We start from the raw sequence: 16,391 nt of genomic DNA, 5'->3' as shown, positions 1-16,391 counted from the left end.
TGACAATATACAGCCTTGTTGTTCTCCTTTTCCAATCTTAAACTAATCAGTTATTCTGTATTCTATTCTAACTGTTGCTTCTTGACCTACATAAAGGTTCCTTAGGAGACAAGTGAGATGATCTGTTACTCCTATCTCATTGAAGACATACCACATTTTGTTGTGCTCCATCCACATAGTCAAAGGCTTTAGTGTAACCAATGAAGTAGTTGTTTTTTTCTGGAACTTCCTTGCTTTCTCCATAATTAAGTGAATGTTGGCAGTTTGGTCTCTCGTTCCTCTGCCTCTTTGAAAAACCAGCCTATTTGTTCACTAATTCTTGGTTCACATATTGTTGAAGCCTAGCTTGCAGATTCTTAAGCATAACCTTGCTGGTGTGTGAAAATAGTGGAATTATTCGTTAATTTTATCATTTTCTTTTGGCATTGCCCTTAGTAAAGGGATATAAATTGATCTGTTCCAGTTCAGTGACCACTGAGTTTTCCTTTGTTCACATACTTTAACATCGTCTTTTAGAATTTTAAATAGCTCAATTGGAATTCTGTCATTCCACTAGCCTTATTGATTGTTATCAGGGCTTCCCAAGGTCTCCTGGACTTTGTTCTCCAGGATGCATGATTCTAGATCAGTAACCTCAGCATTGTGGTTATTGAGGGTGTTAAGGTCTTACGTAGCTTTTCTGTACATTCTCATCACCTCGTCTTAATCTCTTCTACTACTGTTAAGTCCCTGCCAGTTTTGTCTTTTATCACACCCAGATGTCTCTATTTTTCTTGAAGAGATCTCTTGTCTTTTCTATTGTATTGTTTTCTTTTATTTCTCTGCATTGTTCATTTAAGAAAGACTCTCTCCTTACAATTCTCTAGTATTCTGCATTCAGTTGGGCATATCTTTTCCTTCCTCCTTTACCTTTTGCTTTACTTTTTTCCTCAGCCATTTTAAAGCCTCTTTAGATAGCCATTTGGCTTTTTGGCTCTTCTTTTTCTTTGTAATGTTCTTGGTTGCTGCCTCCTGTGCAGCGTGAGTGTTGCGCACCTTCCAACTTGAGGGGTTCATCTTCTGGTTTCATATCCTTTGTTGTTTTAATACTGGTCATGAGGTGTTCTTAGAAAAGATACTGGAGCGGTTTGCCATTTCCTTCTCCAGCTCATTTTGCAGATGAGGAACTGAGGCACACAGGATTAAGTGACTTGCCTGGGGTCACACAGCTAGTAAGTGTCTGAGACTGAATTTGAACTGAGATCCTCCTGACTCCAGGGCTGACCTGGCTGCCGCTGCATGAGTGCGTGCATGCGTGTGCATGTGTGTGCACGTGCGTGTATGTGTATGCATGTATACATGTACAGACATATAACTATATGGATATATATTTCTTTCTGTTTATCTCTGCAAAACACTTTTTAAGTGAGATGGCTTGGGTGGGTTAGAAAGTTAAGCAGTCTGCTCATGGTCATGGTTGTTGTGTCTCCATCAGGTAGAACTTGAACCTAGATCTTTCTGACTCCTAGAGTGATCTTTCTTCTCTACCACATTGTCTATCAGCATAATAGTTGATAGAATTCATGTAGTGAGGGAGGGAACTAACACTGTATGTAGTAGTGATCATTTGGGACTGGGGAGGGAGATCTGTCTGTCGCTATGTAAACTATGTAATTATGTGTATGTATGTATATATACATACATTTATGTGTTCTGTGTGTGTATGTACACACTTTCCATAAGTTCAATTCTGAGCCTTTTTTGGCTACCACATTGTACTATGATCAGATGTGATTTTCATATGAGATCTCTTCTAGCTTGGGAAAGGGAGAAAGGGGAAGAACAGTAATCAGAGAATTTCCAGGGTACTTATTCATGCAATATCATTCCAAAATAAGGTATATAATTTTTAATGATTTTGAAGAATGTTTATGATTTCATAGTATTTTTAGATCCAAGAAAAGTTCTAATTTATAAAAAGGAGAGGCTTCTTTAGGAATTCTTGGGAACAAACTTTTTTACTCCATTACTTGAGAACAGTATAAGGGGCTGGATTAAGCAGATGCTCCCAAGAAACTTTTTTTAGAGGTCTGGAGATTCTTAAAATTTTAATTTCCCATTTTGTAGCGCTGTAGTATTGCAGAAGAGGTACTTCACTATAGCCAGACAACTCCCCTTTAGTATGGTACCCATGAGCACTTAGGAGTGTATGGCTAAAAAGTTTTTAAAATTCAAGAAATGGAAAATTCATAAACAGAGCTTCCAAAGAAAACTGTCAGACACCCTTAAATCATGGCATGGGAAGGAAACAACGAAACCTTCTGGGTTAAACTCTTCACGGACACATTGGTTTCCACTGGAATTGATTGTTTGCTCTTCTCCATTTAAAGTACTTTCCAGCAGTGAGGGAATTAAATGAGGTTTCTAAAAAAGGTTTATATGAGTATAATATATTCTACATGTTAAATTCCACTTGAACATTTAGCAATTAAAATTGTCTTTGGTATGGTAATGCCATTAGAAGGGATCAGGAGGTAAGACTGAACTGCCAAGGATTCTTTGAAGTTTAATTATCTCTTTGGTAAGGAGACACATAATCTTCCATTACAAATCTTATTTTCTATGGTAATTGACTCATTTGCTCTCTGGTTATCAATTTGACTTCCCTACCACAAACATCTGTACTTACATTTATTTAATTGGTGTGAATACTAACTACTGAGGTTGTTGTTGAAATCTAAGAGAATATTTTAAAGGCATTCTGTTTTAATTCTGGAAAGGGAAGAATAATTGGCAAATTTAGAAATCCTTTATAATCCCCCCCATAGTCTTTTAAAGCCTTTATTTACTTAGTAACAACTACATTATGAATTGGAAAAAATTTTAATGGATTCTGCCATATATGCCAAAATTAAGTAATGTTGTGGCTATCAACTAAAGGCTAAGGTCTATACCAGTAGAGAAAAATTGGAACATAACTTAAAATAAACTTATTTGCCAAATATAGTAAGTAAAATTATATGTTTTTCTTAAAGGTAAAGGGAAACTTCTTTAAACTCTAAAATTTTTTCCATGATTGGAAAAAGTTTAAATTTAAAATAGTGTTTAAATGTAGCTTTAATTAATAGAGATCACCATTTTAATTAGCATGTCAATTTTGCTTTATAAATAGGTCATTCTAAAGCAATTGAGGGAATTTGACCATTAGTTTATTTGGTAAACTTTTAAGTATACTGGAGACCCCTTAAATGACAAGTGGATTTGGTACTAGACTTAGAGGCAGGAAGGCCCATGTTCAGATTTTGCCTTAGACACTTAAGTACTTAACCTCTGTCTGCTTCTGTTTTTTCATCTATAAAATAGGGGATAATATTAACAATAACTTTACAGAGATGTTTGGAAGGTTAGAAGAAATAGCATTTAAAGACTTTAGTGCCCTATATAAATGCTAGGTATTAATGTTATTTTTAAGTATTTTAGACATTGAGACTATACTTTTTCTTATAACATTAGCTAGGAAGGTATTTGAAAGAAGTGTCTTGCAAAGCAGAGCCTATCTCTTATCCAAAATTCCATGTTGGTATAGACTGACTTGATGAGATTTGATAATGATATTAGTTTCATACTATTGCATTACAAAGAAGAGTTCCAAACTTAAGATACCACCTCTTTATAGAAACCTCTGTGATAAAGAAATGGTGCACAAGCTTTTGAAATTTATGTACAAACCTGTAGAGAATTGATGAATTTGTTTTTAGAAGCAGTAAATAGTAGTAAGAGTAAAGTATTATAATACATATATAATTTTTATATTCTTATTTTACTTGGTGTAGAGAAAGTATTTTGGGAAAGTAAGTTCTCCCTTAATTACTAATAAATATTTGTTGAATTGAACTATTTAAGCACTTACAAATTGTAAGACATTGTTCTAGGGTTATAAAAATGAAGAGTAATACATACAGCCCCGTTACCTCAGTAAACTTAGCATCTCTCAAGGCGACTAGGATGGTATAAGATACAGTGATATGGAAGCCAAGAGGAAGTTGCTTTCAACTGTGGAGATTTAGGGAATATTTCATGGAGTGGGCCCTTGAAGGAGAAAGAGATTTCAGTGTTCAGAATCGAAAACAGGTAATGCTTTCCAAGGGTGGAAAGGCAGCCGATGAGCTTTCCTAAAAGTAGAAGGGTGCAGGAGGAGCCTAGAATTTACTAACGTAAGTGGTACCTTCCATTCCTGCCCACTTCCTGGGTGGCCTGGGGCAGTCATTGTTCTGGGCCTCAGTTTCCTCTAGTTTAAACAAGGAATTTGAACTAGATGGTTTCTGAGCGTCCTCCTAGCTCTGCATTGGTAATCCTGTAAGAAGGGTAAGACTGAAAAGTTATATAATATCCATTTTGTAAGAGGATTTAAACACCTAATTATGGAGTTCATATTTTACCTTTTAGCCAGTATATTTTATATAGCCTGTAAGGTTTGCAAGGTGCTTTACAGATATCTCATTTTATCTTAACAACGGCCATAGGAGATAGGTACTGCTTTTATCCCTGTATTATAGATAAGGAAACTGAGGCTGAAAGATTTTAAATGATTTCCCCAAAGTCACTCAGCATGTGTCTGAAGGCAGATTTGAACTTAAGGCTTCTGACTCCAGATCCAGCATTCTACCTACTGTACCACATAGCTGCCTGTTCTTTTAGAAGCTTTCTTTTTGGGATTTGGCTTCACAGCCTGGTGCCCACCTACTTTTTTATACTTTCCAGTCTGACAACACATTAATCCCCTTGAGGTCCATTGTGGTCTGACCAAGTTCGCCATTCCATCTTCTTCATCGGCAGCACTCCTTCCTCATTTCCATATGCTTACACTGGTGATACCTCATGCCTAAGGTTGGCTTTTGCCTCCTCAAATCCCTAGTTTCCTTCTATGATCAGCTCAATTGCTATCGATGATTTAGTAGATAAGAGACCTGAACTGGGAGTCACGAAGACCTAAGTTCAAATTCTGCCTCAGACACTTGATAGTTTCATGATTCTGGACTCCTTGGGCCTCATTTTCCTCTTCTGTAAAATAGAGAGGGGTTGGACTTGATAACTTCTAAGGTTCTTTCCACCTCTAAATTTATGATCCTGTGATTCCTCTCCTTTGATGTTGGGAATATTAACATAAATGGAAATATTGGGAAAAGGGAGAGATTTTGGGGGGAAAGTTGAGTTGCCAGCAGTGCATCAAGAGGGAAATGTTCAGCCAGAACCCAGGGGAGAAGTGGCAGTTCTAGTGCCCTGTGAATCTTCTGCATTAGTCTGGTAACGGAGGCCATGAAATGGATGAGATCCTGGAGGGGAGGGGGGACCGAAGGGGGGAAAGAGAGTGAGGACAAAGTCTCAGGGAACAGAGGATGAAAACAACCTGGTCAAGGGAATCAAGAAGAGGCAGAGAGGAGATGGTAGTGTCCCAGAAGCCTTTCTTCTTCTTTTGTCATCCTCTTCCCCTATTTTTCTTATGTCTTTCTCCTCCTTCCCTGTTGGGTAAGTTAGATTTGTATACTCAACTGAGTGTGTGTGTGGGTGTGGGTGTGTGGGTGTGTGTGTGTGGGTGTGTGTGTATGTGTATGTAATATATATTCTTCACTCTTTGAACCAATTTAGATGAGGTCAAGGTTTAAGCACTACCCCCCATTTCTACCTCAAGCTCCTCTTTTATGTAAGACAATTTTCCCCATTCTTCTCCCTCTACCCCTCTCCATTCTTCTTTCTCATCCCTTTGTATTTTGGGGGTTTTTTTTTTGGAGATCATTTCATCATAACCAACTCTCACTCATGTCCTCCTTCTAAGTAAATAACGATGAAATAATGACAAAATTCTTAGGAGTTATATATGTCATCTTCCGACATAGGAATGTAAATGAATTAACCTTATTGAGACCCTGATTTCTTTTTCATGTTTACCTCTCTATGCTTCTCATGAATCTTGTGTTTAGATGTCAAAATTTCTCTTCAACTCTGGTCTTTTCATCAGGAATGCTTGAAAATTCTGCTTCATTAAATAGCCATTTTTTACCCTGAAGAATTATTCTCAGTTTTGCTGGTTAGGTTATTCTTGGTTGTGATCCTACTTCTTTTGCCTTCAGGAGTATATATTCCAAGCTCTACACTCTTTTATGTGGAAGCTACTAAATCTTGTGTGGTCCTGACTGTGGCTCAATGATATTTGAATTTTTTTTTTTCTGTCTGCTTGCTCAATTTTTACTTTGACCTGGGAACTCTGGAATTTGATTAGAATATTCCTGGGAATATTTATTTTGGGGTCTTTTTCAAGATGTGATCAGTGAATTCTTTTAATTTCTATTTTACCCTCTGAATCTAAGATATCAGGACAGTTTTTCTTCTTAATTTACTGAAATATATTAGGCTCTTTTTTGATTGTCACTTTCAGGTAGTTTAGTAATTCTTAAATTATCTTTTCTTATTCTGGTTTCTAGATCAATTGTTTCCCTGATGAAATATTTCACATTTTATTCATTTTTTTCATTCTTTTGACCATAAATTTTTATTGTTTCTTGTTATCTCATGGAGTGATTTGCTTCCACTAGCCCAATTCTAATTTATTTTATTTTATTTAAATATATAATTTCTTTATTTTTCAGTTATTAACATTTGGTTCCACAAGAATTTGAATTCAAAATTTTCTCCCCGTGTCTCCCCACCCCTCACCCCAGGACAGCATGCATCCCATCCACCCCTTCCTTCAGTCTATCCTCCCTTCTATTACCCACCCTTCTTCCATCCCCCTTCCTGTGGGGCAAAATAGATTTCTGTACTCCACCGCCTGTATAGCTTAATTTCTAGTTGCATGCTACAACAATTTTTAACATTCATTATTAAAGTCTTGAGTTCCATATTCTCTCCCTCCCTCCTCTCCCACCCTCATTGAGAAAATAAGCAATTCAATATAGGTCATACATGTGTAACAGTGCAAAGCACTTCCATAATATTTATGTTGTAAAAGACTAACCACATTTCCCTCTATCCTATCCTGCCCTTCATTTATTCCATTCTCTCTCTTGACCTGTCCTCCCAACAATAGTGTTTGCTTCTGATTATCCCTTTCCCCAATTTGCTGTCCCTTCTGTTATCTTCCCTCTCCTATCTCCTTCCCCCTTGCCTTCCTGCAGGGTAAAATAGATTTCTATATCCAACCGAGTGTGTATTATTCTCTCCTTAAGCCAAATCCCATGAGAGTAAGGCTCAATTATTTCCTTTCATCTCCCCTCTCTTCCCCGCCATTATAGAAGCTCTTTGTTCCCTCTTGTATGTGAGATGATTTGCTACATTCTATCTCTCCCTTTCTCTTACTTCTAGTACATTCCATTCAACAGTAAATTTTATTTTATTTTTTTAAGTATTCTCCCTTCATATTCAGTTCATCATGTGCCCTCTATGTGTGTGTGTATACACATATATGTATATATACACATATATACATACATGCACATATACGTACCTTCACATATATAATATACACATACATACATACCCATACACACCTAGAAATATATATATATATTATATGTATATATATATATATTTCCTCTAACTATCCTAATACTGAAAAAAGGTCTCGTGACAAATAACATACAAATAACATCTTTCCATGTAGAAATATGAACAGTTCAGCTTTAGTGAGTTCCTTAAGGCTTCTCTTTCCTGTTTACCATTTCATGTTTCTCTTGATTTTTATATTTGAAAGTCAGATTTTCTATTCAGCTCTGGTCTTTTCAACAAGAATGCTTGGAAGTCCTCTATTTCATTGAAATTTCATTTTTTCCCCTGAAGTATTACATTCAGTTTTGCTGGGTAGGTGATTCTTGGTTTTAACTATCTCCTTTGACCTCTGAGATATCATGTTCCAAGCCCTTCGATCCCTTAGTGTAGAAGCTGCTAAATCCTGTATCATCCTGTTTGTATTTCCATGATACTTGAATTGCTTCTTTCTGGCCGCTTGTAATATTTTCTCCTTGACCTGGGAACTCTGGAATTTGGTTACAATATTCCTAGAAGTTTTCCTTTTGGGGTCTCTTTTAGGAGGTATTGGTGAATACTTTCCATTTCACCCTCTGGTTCTAGAACATCAGGGCAGTTTTCCTTGATAATTTCTTGGAAGATGATGTCTAGGCTCTTTTTTTGATCATGGTTTTCAGGCAGACCAATAATTTTTAAATTATCTCTCCTGGATCTGTTTTCCAGGTCAGTGGATTTTCCAGTGAGATATTTCACAGTCTTCTATTTTTTCATTCTTTTGGTTTTGTTTTATAATTTCTTGGTTTCTCATAAAGTCATTAGCTTCCATCTGCTCCATTCTAATTTTTAAAGAACTATTTTCTTCAGTGAGCTTTTGAACCTCCTTTTCCATTTGGCTAATTCTTCTTTTTAAAGGATTTTTCTCTTCATTGGCTTTTTGGACCTCTTTTGCCATTTGGGTTAGTCTACTTTTTAAAGGTGTTATTTTCTTTAGCATTTTTTGGGGGGTCTCCTTCACCAAGCTGTTGACTCACTTTTTATGATTTTCTTGTATCTCTCTCATTTCTCTTCCCAATTTTTCCTCCACCTCTCTTACTTGATTTTCAAAATCCTTTTTGAACTGAGACCATTTCATATTATTTTTGGATGTTTTGAATATAGAAGCCTTGATTTTTATGTCTTCATCTGATGGTATGCTTTGTTCTTTCTTATCTGAAAGAATGGAAGAAAATACTTGTTCATCAAGAAAGTAACCTTGTATAATCTTATTTTTTTTCCCCTATTTTGGACTTTTTCCCATCCAGTTATTTGACTTTTTAGTCCTTTGTCAAGAGGAGAGTATACTCTAGGGACATGTAAGTTCTCAGTTCCTCCAAGGTGGCACAATCAAGGGAGAGGAGTTTACTCCCTCCTGGCCTGTGCTCTGGTCTGGGAGTAACCATAAGCTTTTCTGCCCAGGATCTGTGAGTAGGATTCTCTCTCCATAGTCTCCACCAATTCCACCATGCCAGTGCTCCTCCTCAACCCAGGACTGCCACTCAGGACTGAGACTCAGATTGTCCACTCAATTTCTCCAGGGTCTTTACTCCAAAAATGAATACTGCTGCCACAGTTGGCCAGGACTGGACCCTGCTCTCTCCTCACCCAGGTGAAAGAGCTTTCTCACTGACCTTTGAAGCTTTTTTTGACATTTGTGGGTTGAGAAATCTGGGAACCACAGCTGCTGCTTGTGATTCCGCATCCTGAAGCCTGCTCTAGTCCTGTCTGAGTCACGCCACCCTGTCAAGGCTGGGCTGCACTCCACTCTGAGCCTGGTGCAATAGACTTTTTGTGTCACTTTCCAGGATGTCTTGGTCTGGAAATCTCTTTCACTGTTGTTTGTGGCTTCTGCTATTCTAGAATTTATTTAGAGTCATTTTTTACAAGTACTTTGCGCTCTATGGGGGGAGAGCTACAGCAGGTTCATCTTTCTATTCTGCCATCTTGGCTCTGCCCCCCCCCCCCCCCCCCCTCTAATTTTTAAGGAGTTATTTTCTTCGGTGAATTTTTGTACCTTCTTTTCTGTTTGGCTTATTCTGCATTTAAAAGAATTCTTTTCTTTTGTGAGTATTTATGTCTCTTTTACCATTAGACCAATTCTGTTTCTAAAAGTTTTATTTTCTTCAGTAATTTTTTTTGTGCCTCTTTCACCAAAGCTATTAATTTTCTTTTCACAGTTTTCTTGTATCACCATTCATTTCTTTTCACAGTTTTTCCTATATCACCCTTATCCCTTTCTTTAACTCAGTAATTTTTGTTGGGCCTGGATCCAGTTAGGATTTTTCTTTGAGGCTTTTCTTGTAATTATTTTCCTGTCATTGTCTTCTGAGTTTACATCTTGGTCTTCCCTGCCAGTCTAGTAGCTTTTTACAGCCAAGTTCTTTTTGTTGTTGTTGTTTTCTCATTTTCCCACCCTATTTCTTTACTTTGACCTTCATGTTGAAGTTGGGCTTTTCTCATCTGGGAGTGAGGAAATACTGTCTCAAGCTTCAGGCTTCTTTGTGCTGCTATTTTCATAGCTAGTTCTGAGGGTCTGTACGTTTTCAGTGCTTCTAAGGTGATATGATCTACGTTACTGTTCTCCTGCTCTGTGCTTTGGTCCCTGCTTCCATGCAGTTGACCACAAGTTCTCCTCTCTGCTCTGGAACTATGGCCTAGAACTGCACATGAGCAATGCAGCAGGGTACTGTAGCCAGTTTCAACTCAGGATCCTGCATAATGACTTTCTGATCAGTTGAGCAACCTCCCTTACATTCTCTGGGCTATGGGTTCCCAAACCTACTGCTGCTGCTGCCACTGTTGTGGCCACTTCCCAGGACCACCTCTGGTGCTCCCCTGCATATGTGCTGGGCTGACTCCCACCCTGGTGTCACAGAGCTCTCCTGCTGACCTGCCAAGTTATCTTGGATTGGAGAAATGTCTCACCCTGATTTTTTGTTGGCTCTGCTGCTCCAAATTTTGATGTAGGGCATTATTTTAAAGTTATTTGAAGGGGAATGTTGAGAGAATTAAGCTGGGTTGCTGCCTGTGCTCCATCATCTTGGCTCTGCCATCTGTAGTCATTATTGGGGGAAGACTGAGGCACAATGAGGATACTAGATTTACCAGGATTTATCATGATTTGTCAGTTATTAGCAGAACTAGAACTATTTCCTAGATCTCCTAATAGTTTTTCCTACCTAATATCCTGGGTAGTAATGCATACGTGTTCATTTGTTCATTAACCCATTTCTGGTAGTTGGGTCAAACACATTTGGGATCCTTCAAGGAAATAGATGAATGGTGGTAAAGGTAGTAAGAGGAAGGAAAAACAGTTGTGGGGCCCCTAAGGCCTGCAAACAAGTGGTCACTGGGGAGTAGTGAGCCCACATGCTCCTGAAGAGGAGTTATTTGATTAACTTAATGGTATTTTGTTACAACTTGAAAAGAAACAGAAAGAATTATTGTTTTGATCTTTAGTTTGTTGTTGTTTTATAAATTTGGTTAATTAGAAGCCACTATTGTGGCATTGGACTGGGTACCTATAAGACTGGGATGTAATTGAAACCCAAATTTTCTTATAAGTATCTTTAAGTTGACCCCCAAATAAAAGCATATTTGTATGTTTTGTCAAGGTATGACTTTAGTTTCTAATTTTTTGCATAATTTGCTGTGTCTCTCTCAGGAGTTACAAGTTGAGTTACAAATTGATGGCTGAAGATGTGAAATGGTAGTATTATGAATTAATTTTCTACCAGTAATTTCAAATTGAAAACAGAAAAAACAACTGGACAAGTCAAGTTTATGCTAAAAAAAAATCTATACTAGAGTTTTCAGAATATTGGAAAATACAGAGAAGATTTTAAAAATCACAGATGATGTTACTATTGCTCAAAAGGCAATTGAGAGGACATTAACCAATAACAGCAGTCATTTTCCAACTTTTTTTATTTTTCAAATTTATTATTTACTTATCATAATGTTTTTCTTTTTAAATTTTGAAGTCCAAATTTTCTCCCTCCCACATCCTCTCACAGCTACTGAGAAAGTAAGCAGTGTGATATCAGTTATACATGTGATATCATTCAAAACATATTTCTGTATTAGCAGTACTTCCAAAAAATAGCGCAAAATAAAGTGAGAAAATTATCCTCCACTTTCATCATGAGTCCTTTGACATTGTCTTAAATCATCGTATTGATCAGCGTAGACAAGTGTTGTACATCATTACAACATTGCTGTTACTGTGCACCGTGCTGTTTGTCTTCACTCACTTTACAGCAGTTCACAGAGGTATTGCCATGTTTTTCTGAGGCCTTGTTTTAAAGTAGATTGGAGGGGAAGGTTCGGAGAGTTCAGGAAGGTTCAGCTGAGTTGCTGCCCCTAATCTGCCATCTTCAAAAACAGTTATTTTTAAGAGTCATTGAATTAGCCTGATAGTATTTTAGGTTGTACCATTGCAGTCGTCTACAGCCTGAAAAGAAACAGTGAATTACTGTATTGGTTGAGAGTAGAGTTTTCCTCAGAGAGCTTTTTTTTAATGCTCCAGTTATCAGTATTACTATTAATATTATATATTATCAGCTTAACATGTACATGAAGGAAACTACCAAATAATCATCCTGTGACCTTGGGTAAATCACTTTGTTTTTCTAGATGGTGTAAAATTCTTTCCATCTCTAAATATGGTCTTATGATTACATGTACAGAAAATATTCATAACTGTGCTACCATAGGTAGCGATGATGATTATGGTGAGCATTTTTATAGTATCTAGTATGTGCTGTGCACTGTGGCAAGCACTTTTAAGAAATACCTCTCAGTTGAGAAATAGCTAGACAAATTATGGTATATGGATATAATGGAATATTGCTGTTTTAAAAGAGATGACAAAAGGGGAGGGTTTAGAGAAATCTGGGAAGACTTGTATGAACTGAGGACCTCCAGGACAATAATTTGTACCATAGCTATTACATGGTAGAGAAAAATGACTTTGAAAGACTTAAAAATACTGAACTGTGCAATGACTAGCCACCATTCCAGAGGATTAATGAGGGAGTAAGCTTTCTACTTTTTAACAGAGAGATTATGCACTCAAGATGCAACCCAACCCATGCATTTTCAGACATGACTAATGCATGGATTTGTTTTATTTGAAGGGAAACATTTTTGATTATCTATTTTTTCCCTTTTAGGAGAGAGGATAATTATGCCAGGAAGGAAGGAAGGAAGGAGAGTAAATGAAGTATTTTTAAACATAGATGAAAGAGAATAAGCAGTAGTTCAGAAGGAAAAAGACAAGCCTGACAGCTTTAAAACTAGAGTGGTGAATTTATGGTATGCTTTTGAAAAAGTAAGATGTCCATATTATACTCTCACAAAAGACTCTGTTGCCTGTCAGGAGTTATGTAGAAGGGACATCCAGGTAGAATGAAAGAACCCTTAATGGCACTATGCTTTGGTAGTGGTGTTTATCAAAGGCATCTTGTATGCAGATTGGTTTGTGTGGTCTCTCAGATATTCCTTTCATGCCATGTAGCCATCTCATTTGCAAAAATGTGAAGTTGTTTGAGGTGAAAAAATGAGGCTAGTTTAATTTCCATTTAATATTACAAGTTTTGGGGAGCTAAGTGGTACAGTGCATAGAGCTAAGTTCAAATCTGGCCTCAGATACTTAATAGGTGTATGACCCTGGGCAAGTCACTTTACACTGTTTGCCTCTCTTTCCTCATCTGTGAAGGAAATGGCAAACCACTCCAGTATCTCTGCCAAGAAAATCCCAAATAGGTCATGAAGAGTTGGATATGACTGAAATGACTGAACGACAACAACATTACAAGTTTTCCATAATGTAATATAATTTAAGGAATGCTGGACTGGGAGGCAGAAAGACATGAGTTCAAATCTAGTCTCAAAAACTTGCTTGCTGTGTGACCTTGGGCAAGCCACTTAATCTCTGTCACTGGAGAAGGAAATGGCAAGAATACCCCACGTGCAGAAGCCACAGGGTCATGGAGAATCAGGCATGACTGAAATAACTGAACAGCAACAGCAATAATATTCCTTAAAATTGTTCAAGCATTTAAAGTGTTTCTATTGTTTTATTTTCTCAGTCTAGTGATTGTATCTGTCAGTATGTAGAAAAGACCAAAGTTAAGTTAAAGTTAAGTCAAAGTTAATTTTCTAATTGCACCAAATAATTCATATTATTTGTATTATTAATTCTCAACATCTGTTCCTTGCTTTTGGTTTATGGCCAACTTATTATCTCATCAGTTAGCTTCAGGAACCCTCCAATATAAAGTAAAAGAGTAGATCTACAAATTCCCAGTTTCTACGCAGTAGGCTGAATTCTCAACATTTGTCTCTTTTGGGTTATATTAATTTCTTCTTTTCTTTTTTCTTTCAAAGCCTCACCGGAATTCCTGAAGAAGCCTGCTAATATATATGCACATGAATCCATGGATATTGTGTTTGAATGTGAAGTGACTGGGAAACCCACGCCAACTGTAAAATGGGTCAAGAATGGTGACATGGTTATCCCAAGCGATTACTTTAAGATTGTAGTAAGTATTGTTTCAGAGGCTGTTTCCCACTCTCCACTGTACACATATGAAGACTGACTATTTCTAGCTTGAATCGTTTACTTAGAGGTAAAGAATTAGAAATGTTCACGTAAAATTCTAGTGCCAGGCACTGAGCTAATCATGTGGGGTACTAATTAAGTAAGCTGGACTGTCTCTGCTCTCAGGATGCTTCCATTCTAATGGCGAGGAGCTGGCCACGAAGTAGCCTGAGAAGGCTGGGCCCTGGCATGATAAAGCCCAAGAATACTGAGGCAGAACTCCAGGTTGTGACCTAAGTAGAGTCCCCAGAGGAGCTAAATGATTCTCTGAGAGACATGAAGCTAATCAGTGGCCAGGACAAGACCAACACTCAGCTGGCCAGCATTCACCCTCTCTGATCCTGCACTGCCTCAGCTTCAGTAGAGCATCATAGTTCCTTGCCCTTTGATTCTTTGTCAGAGGGTCGTCATAGCAGTCAGATCCTTTCAGTCCACATGTTTGAGTTGGGATGCACATTGCAACTTTAAGACCTCAGTCAAAGTATTTCACTTTTGTGATCCTTAGTTTTCTCATCTCTTTAGAGGATGAGTTGGATTACATGACCTCTAATAACCCTTTCATCTCATCATCTGTTGGAAAGTACTTTGTAAAACATGAATGCATTGTCCAAATGTAAAACGTTAGCATCTTTGTTCCATTGACACAGACCCCAAAACCTCTGATCAACTTGCTTTACTTTTCTGAGCCTCAATGTATTGATTCATGTCGTTTATCATATGCCTTTCCTGCCATTTTTATGTCTTCTCTTCTTTAAACATACATTAAATTCTTTACGGAGAAAGGTAGGCTACCATTCTGAATTCTGTTGTAGTTTTCCTCCCTAGTCTTCCAGAATGGAACATACTTTAGAAATCTGTGTTCCTGTCTCACAGTATTGTCATGAATGACATGCTTGGTAAACCTTAAAGCACTCTAAAAATGTAGTGGTGTCATCAACATCATTTTTAGGGGAAAGAAGTGGACTTTGTTCTTACCAAAAGTTGTATGACTCGGGCTTCTCCCCAAAACCCTGGTCATATTTCTTGGTTTTCCCAAGTAACTTCATATTAGAATTCTTTAAGCCATACCTTAATGCATGTAGAAAGGGTCTACATAAATACTTAGTGATAATTTGAAATCTAAATTATGCCATTAAAGGTTTGATGTTTGGACATTTCTTTCTTTGTAATCACATACCTGATTGTGCCTCACAGGCTAGATTCTAAAATGAGGTGTGTGAAGTACACAACAGAACATATTATAGAAAGGCATCTCCCAGAAAAATTAAACTAAGTGGAAATCCATCTCTCAGAGCTGAATTATCAGCGTATTCTTTGCTCTCTTTCTTTATTGGATGGCTATAGTAACATTTTTGCCAGCCAATCGCTATAGTGTTCTGATTTGTGGGAGCTAGGTTCAATTTTAAAGTGAGTGTCTCAGAAGAGTATTTTGATTTTGATAATAAATAATCTTGAGGTCTGGTCACCAGTGATATTAAATATGGCCGTATGATACTGATGCCTGTTTTGTTAGACACAAAACTGCCAGCAAGAGTATTCCTTGTGTGTATCCCAAGAAGGATGCAGAACTTAGATGCAGATCTGTGTTGTAAGTGTTGTGAGTGCTTTCCTTTTGGTAAGTGTGGGTTTTAAAAGATATTTCATAATAGGAAATTTAGATGACCTTTTGTTTATACCTACAGTAATGTTCAATAATTAAATCATGAAACTATTTTTATTCTTATTTCTCAGAAGGAACATAACCTTCAGGTTTTGGGTCTGGTGAAATCAGATGAAGGATTTTATCAGTGCATTGCCGAGAATGATGTTGGAAATTCACAGGCTGGAGCCCAGCTAATAATCCTTGACCATGGTAAGAAGGAACTGGGGTGATGGGGTGAAGTCTTTTAGGTATTGAAGAGCTGCCTCTTCAGGCCCTGTTATGAAACCCCATATGATGTTAAATCTCTTCATAATGACTTGTTTCGTTAAGAACCTTTCTTTGTAACCAGGGAGGGATAACTTAAAGAAAGTTTAAGATAAAATTTCTTTATTGAAATGTATAGCTTAGAATGACCATATGACAAGTAGTTTTGGACTCTTTTTAAATAAAAATTTCAGATAAAAGCTGAAAGGGAATTGCGACTAAGAAGAGAAGAAAATGAAGAGCCGGGGATTCCCGTGCCTGCTTCTGGCTTTACATCGAATTAATTTAAAAATTAGAATTCTGTTCATGGAACTGTAGAATTAAGAACTGGGAGGAGATTTGGGC

At 37.3% G+C, this 16,391-nt stretch overlaps 1 protein-coding gene across 6 annotated transcripts in view; it reads left to right on the top strand.

The window, feature by feature from the left end:
* NEO1 (neogenin 1) overlaps positions 1 to 16,391 on the top strand; it is a 285,881-nt gene that overhangs the window by 132,646 nt on the left and 136,844 nt on the right. For all 6 annotated transcript variants that reach the window (XM_072628418.1, XM_072628417.1, XM_072628419.1 and 3 more), the window contains exons 6-7: positions 13,927 to 14,081; positions 15,872 to 15,992. In XM_072628418.1, coding sequence (XP_072484519.1) covers positions 13,927 to 14,081; positions 15,872 to 15,992 — 276 coding nt within the window. The remainder of the gene's footprint in view (positions 1 to 13,926; positions 14,082 to 15,871; positions 15,993 to 16,391) is intronic.

The sequence above is a fragment of the Notamacropus eugenii genome, chromosome 1 (genome assembly GCF_028372415.1).
Source record: "Notamacropus eugenii isolate mMacEug1 chromosome 1, mMacEug1.pri_v2, whole genome shotgun sequence".
Classification (NCBI taxonomy): Eukaryota; Metazoa; Chordata; class Mammalia; order Diprotodontia; family Macropodidae; genus Notamacropus; species Notamacropus eugenii.
Note: the sequence above shows the minus strand (reverse complement) of the source record. Positions and strands in the feature narration are given on the sequence as shown.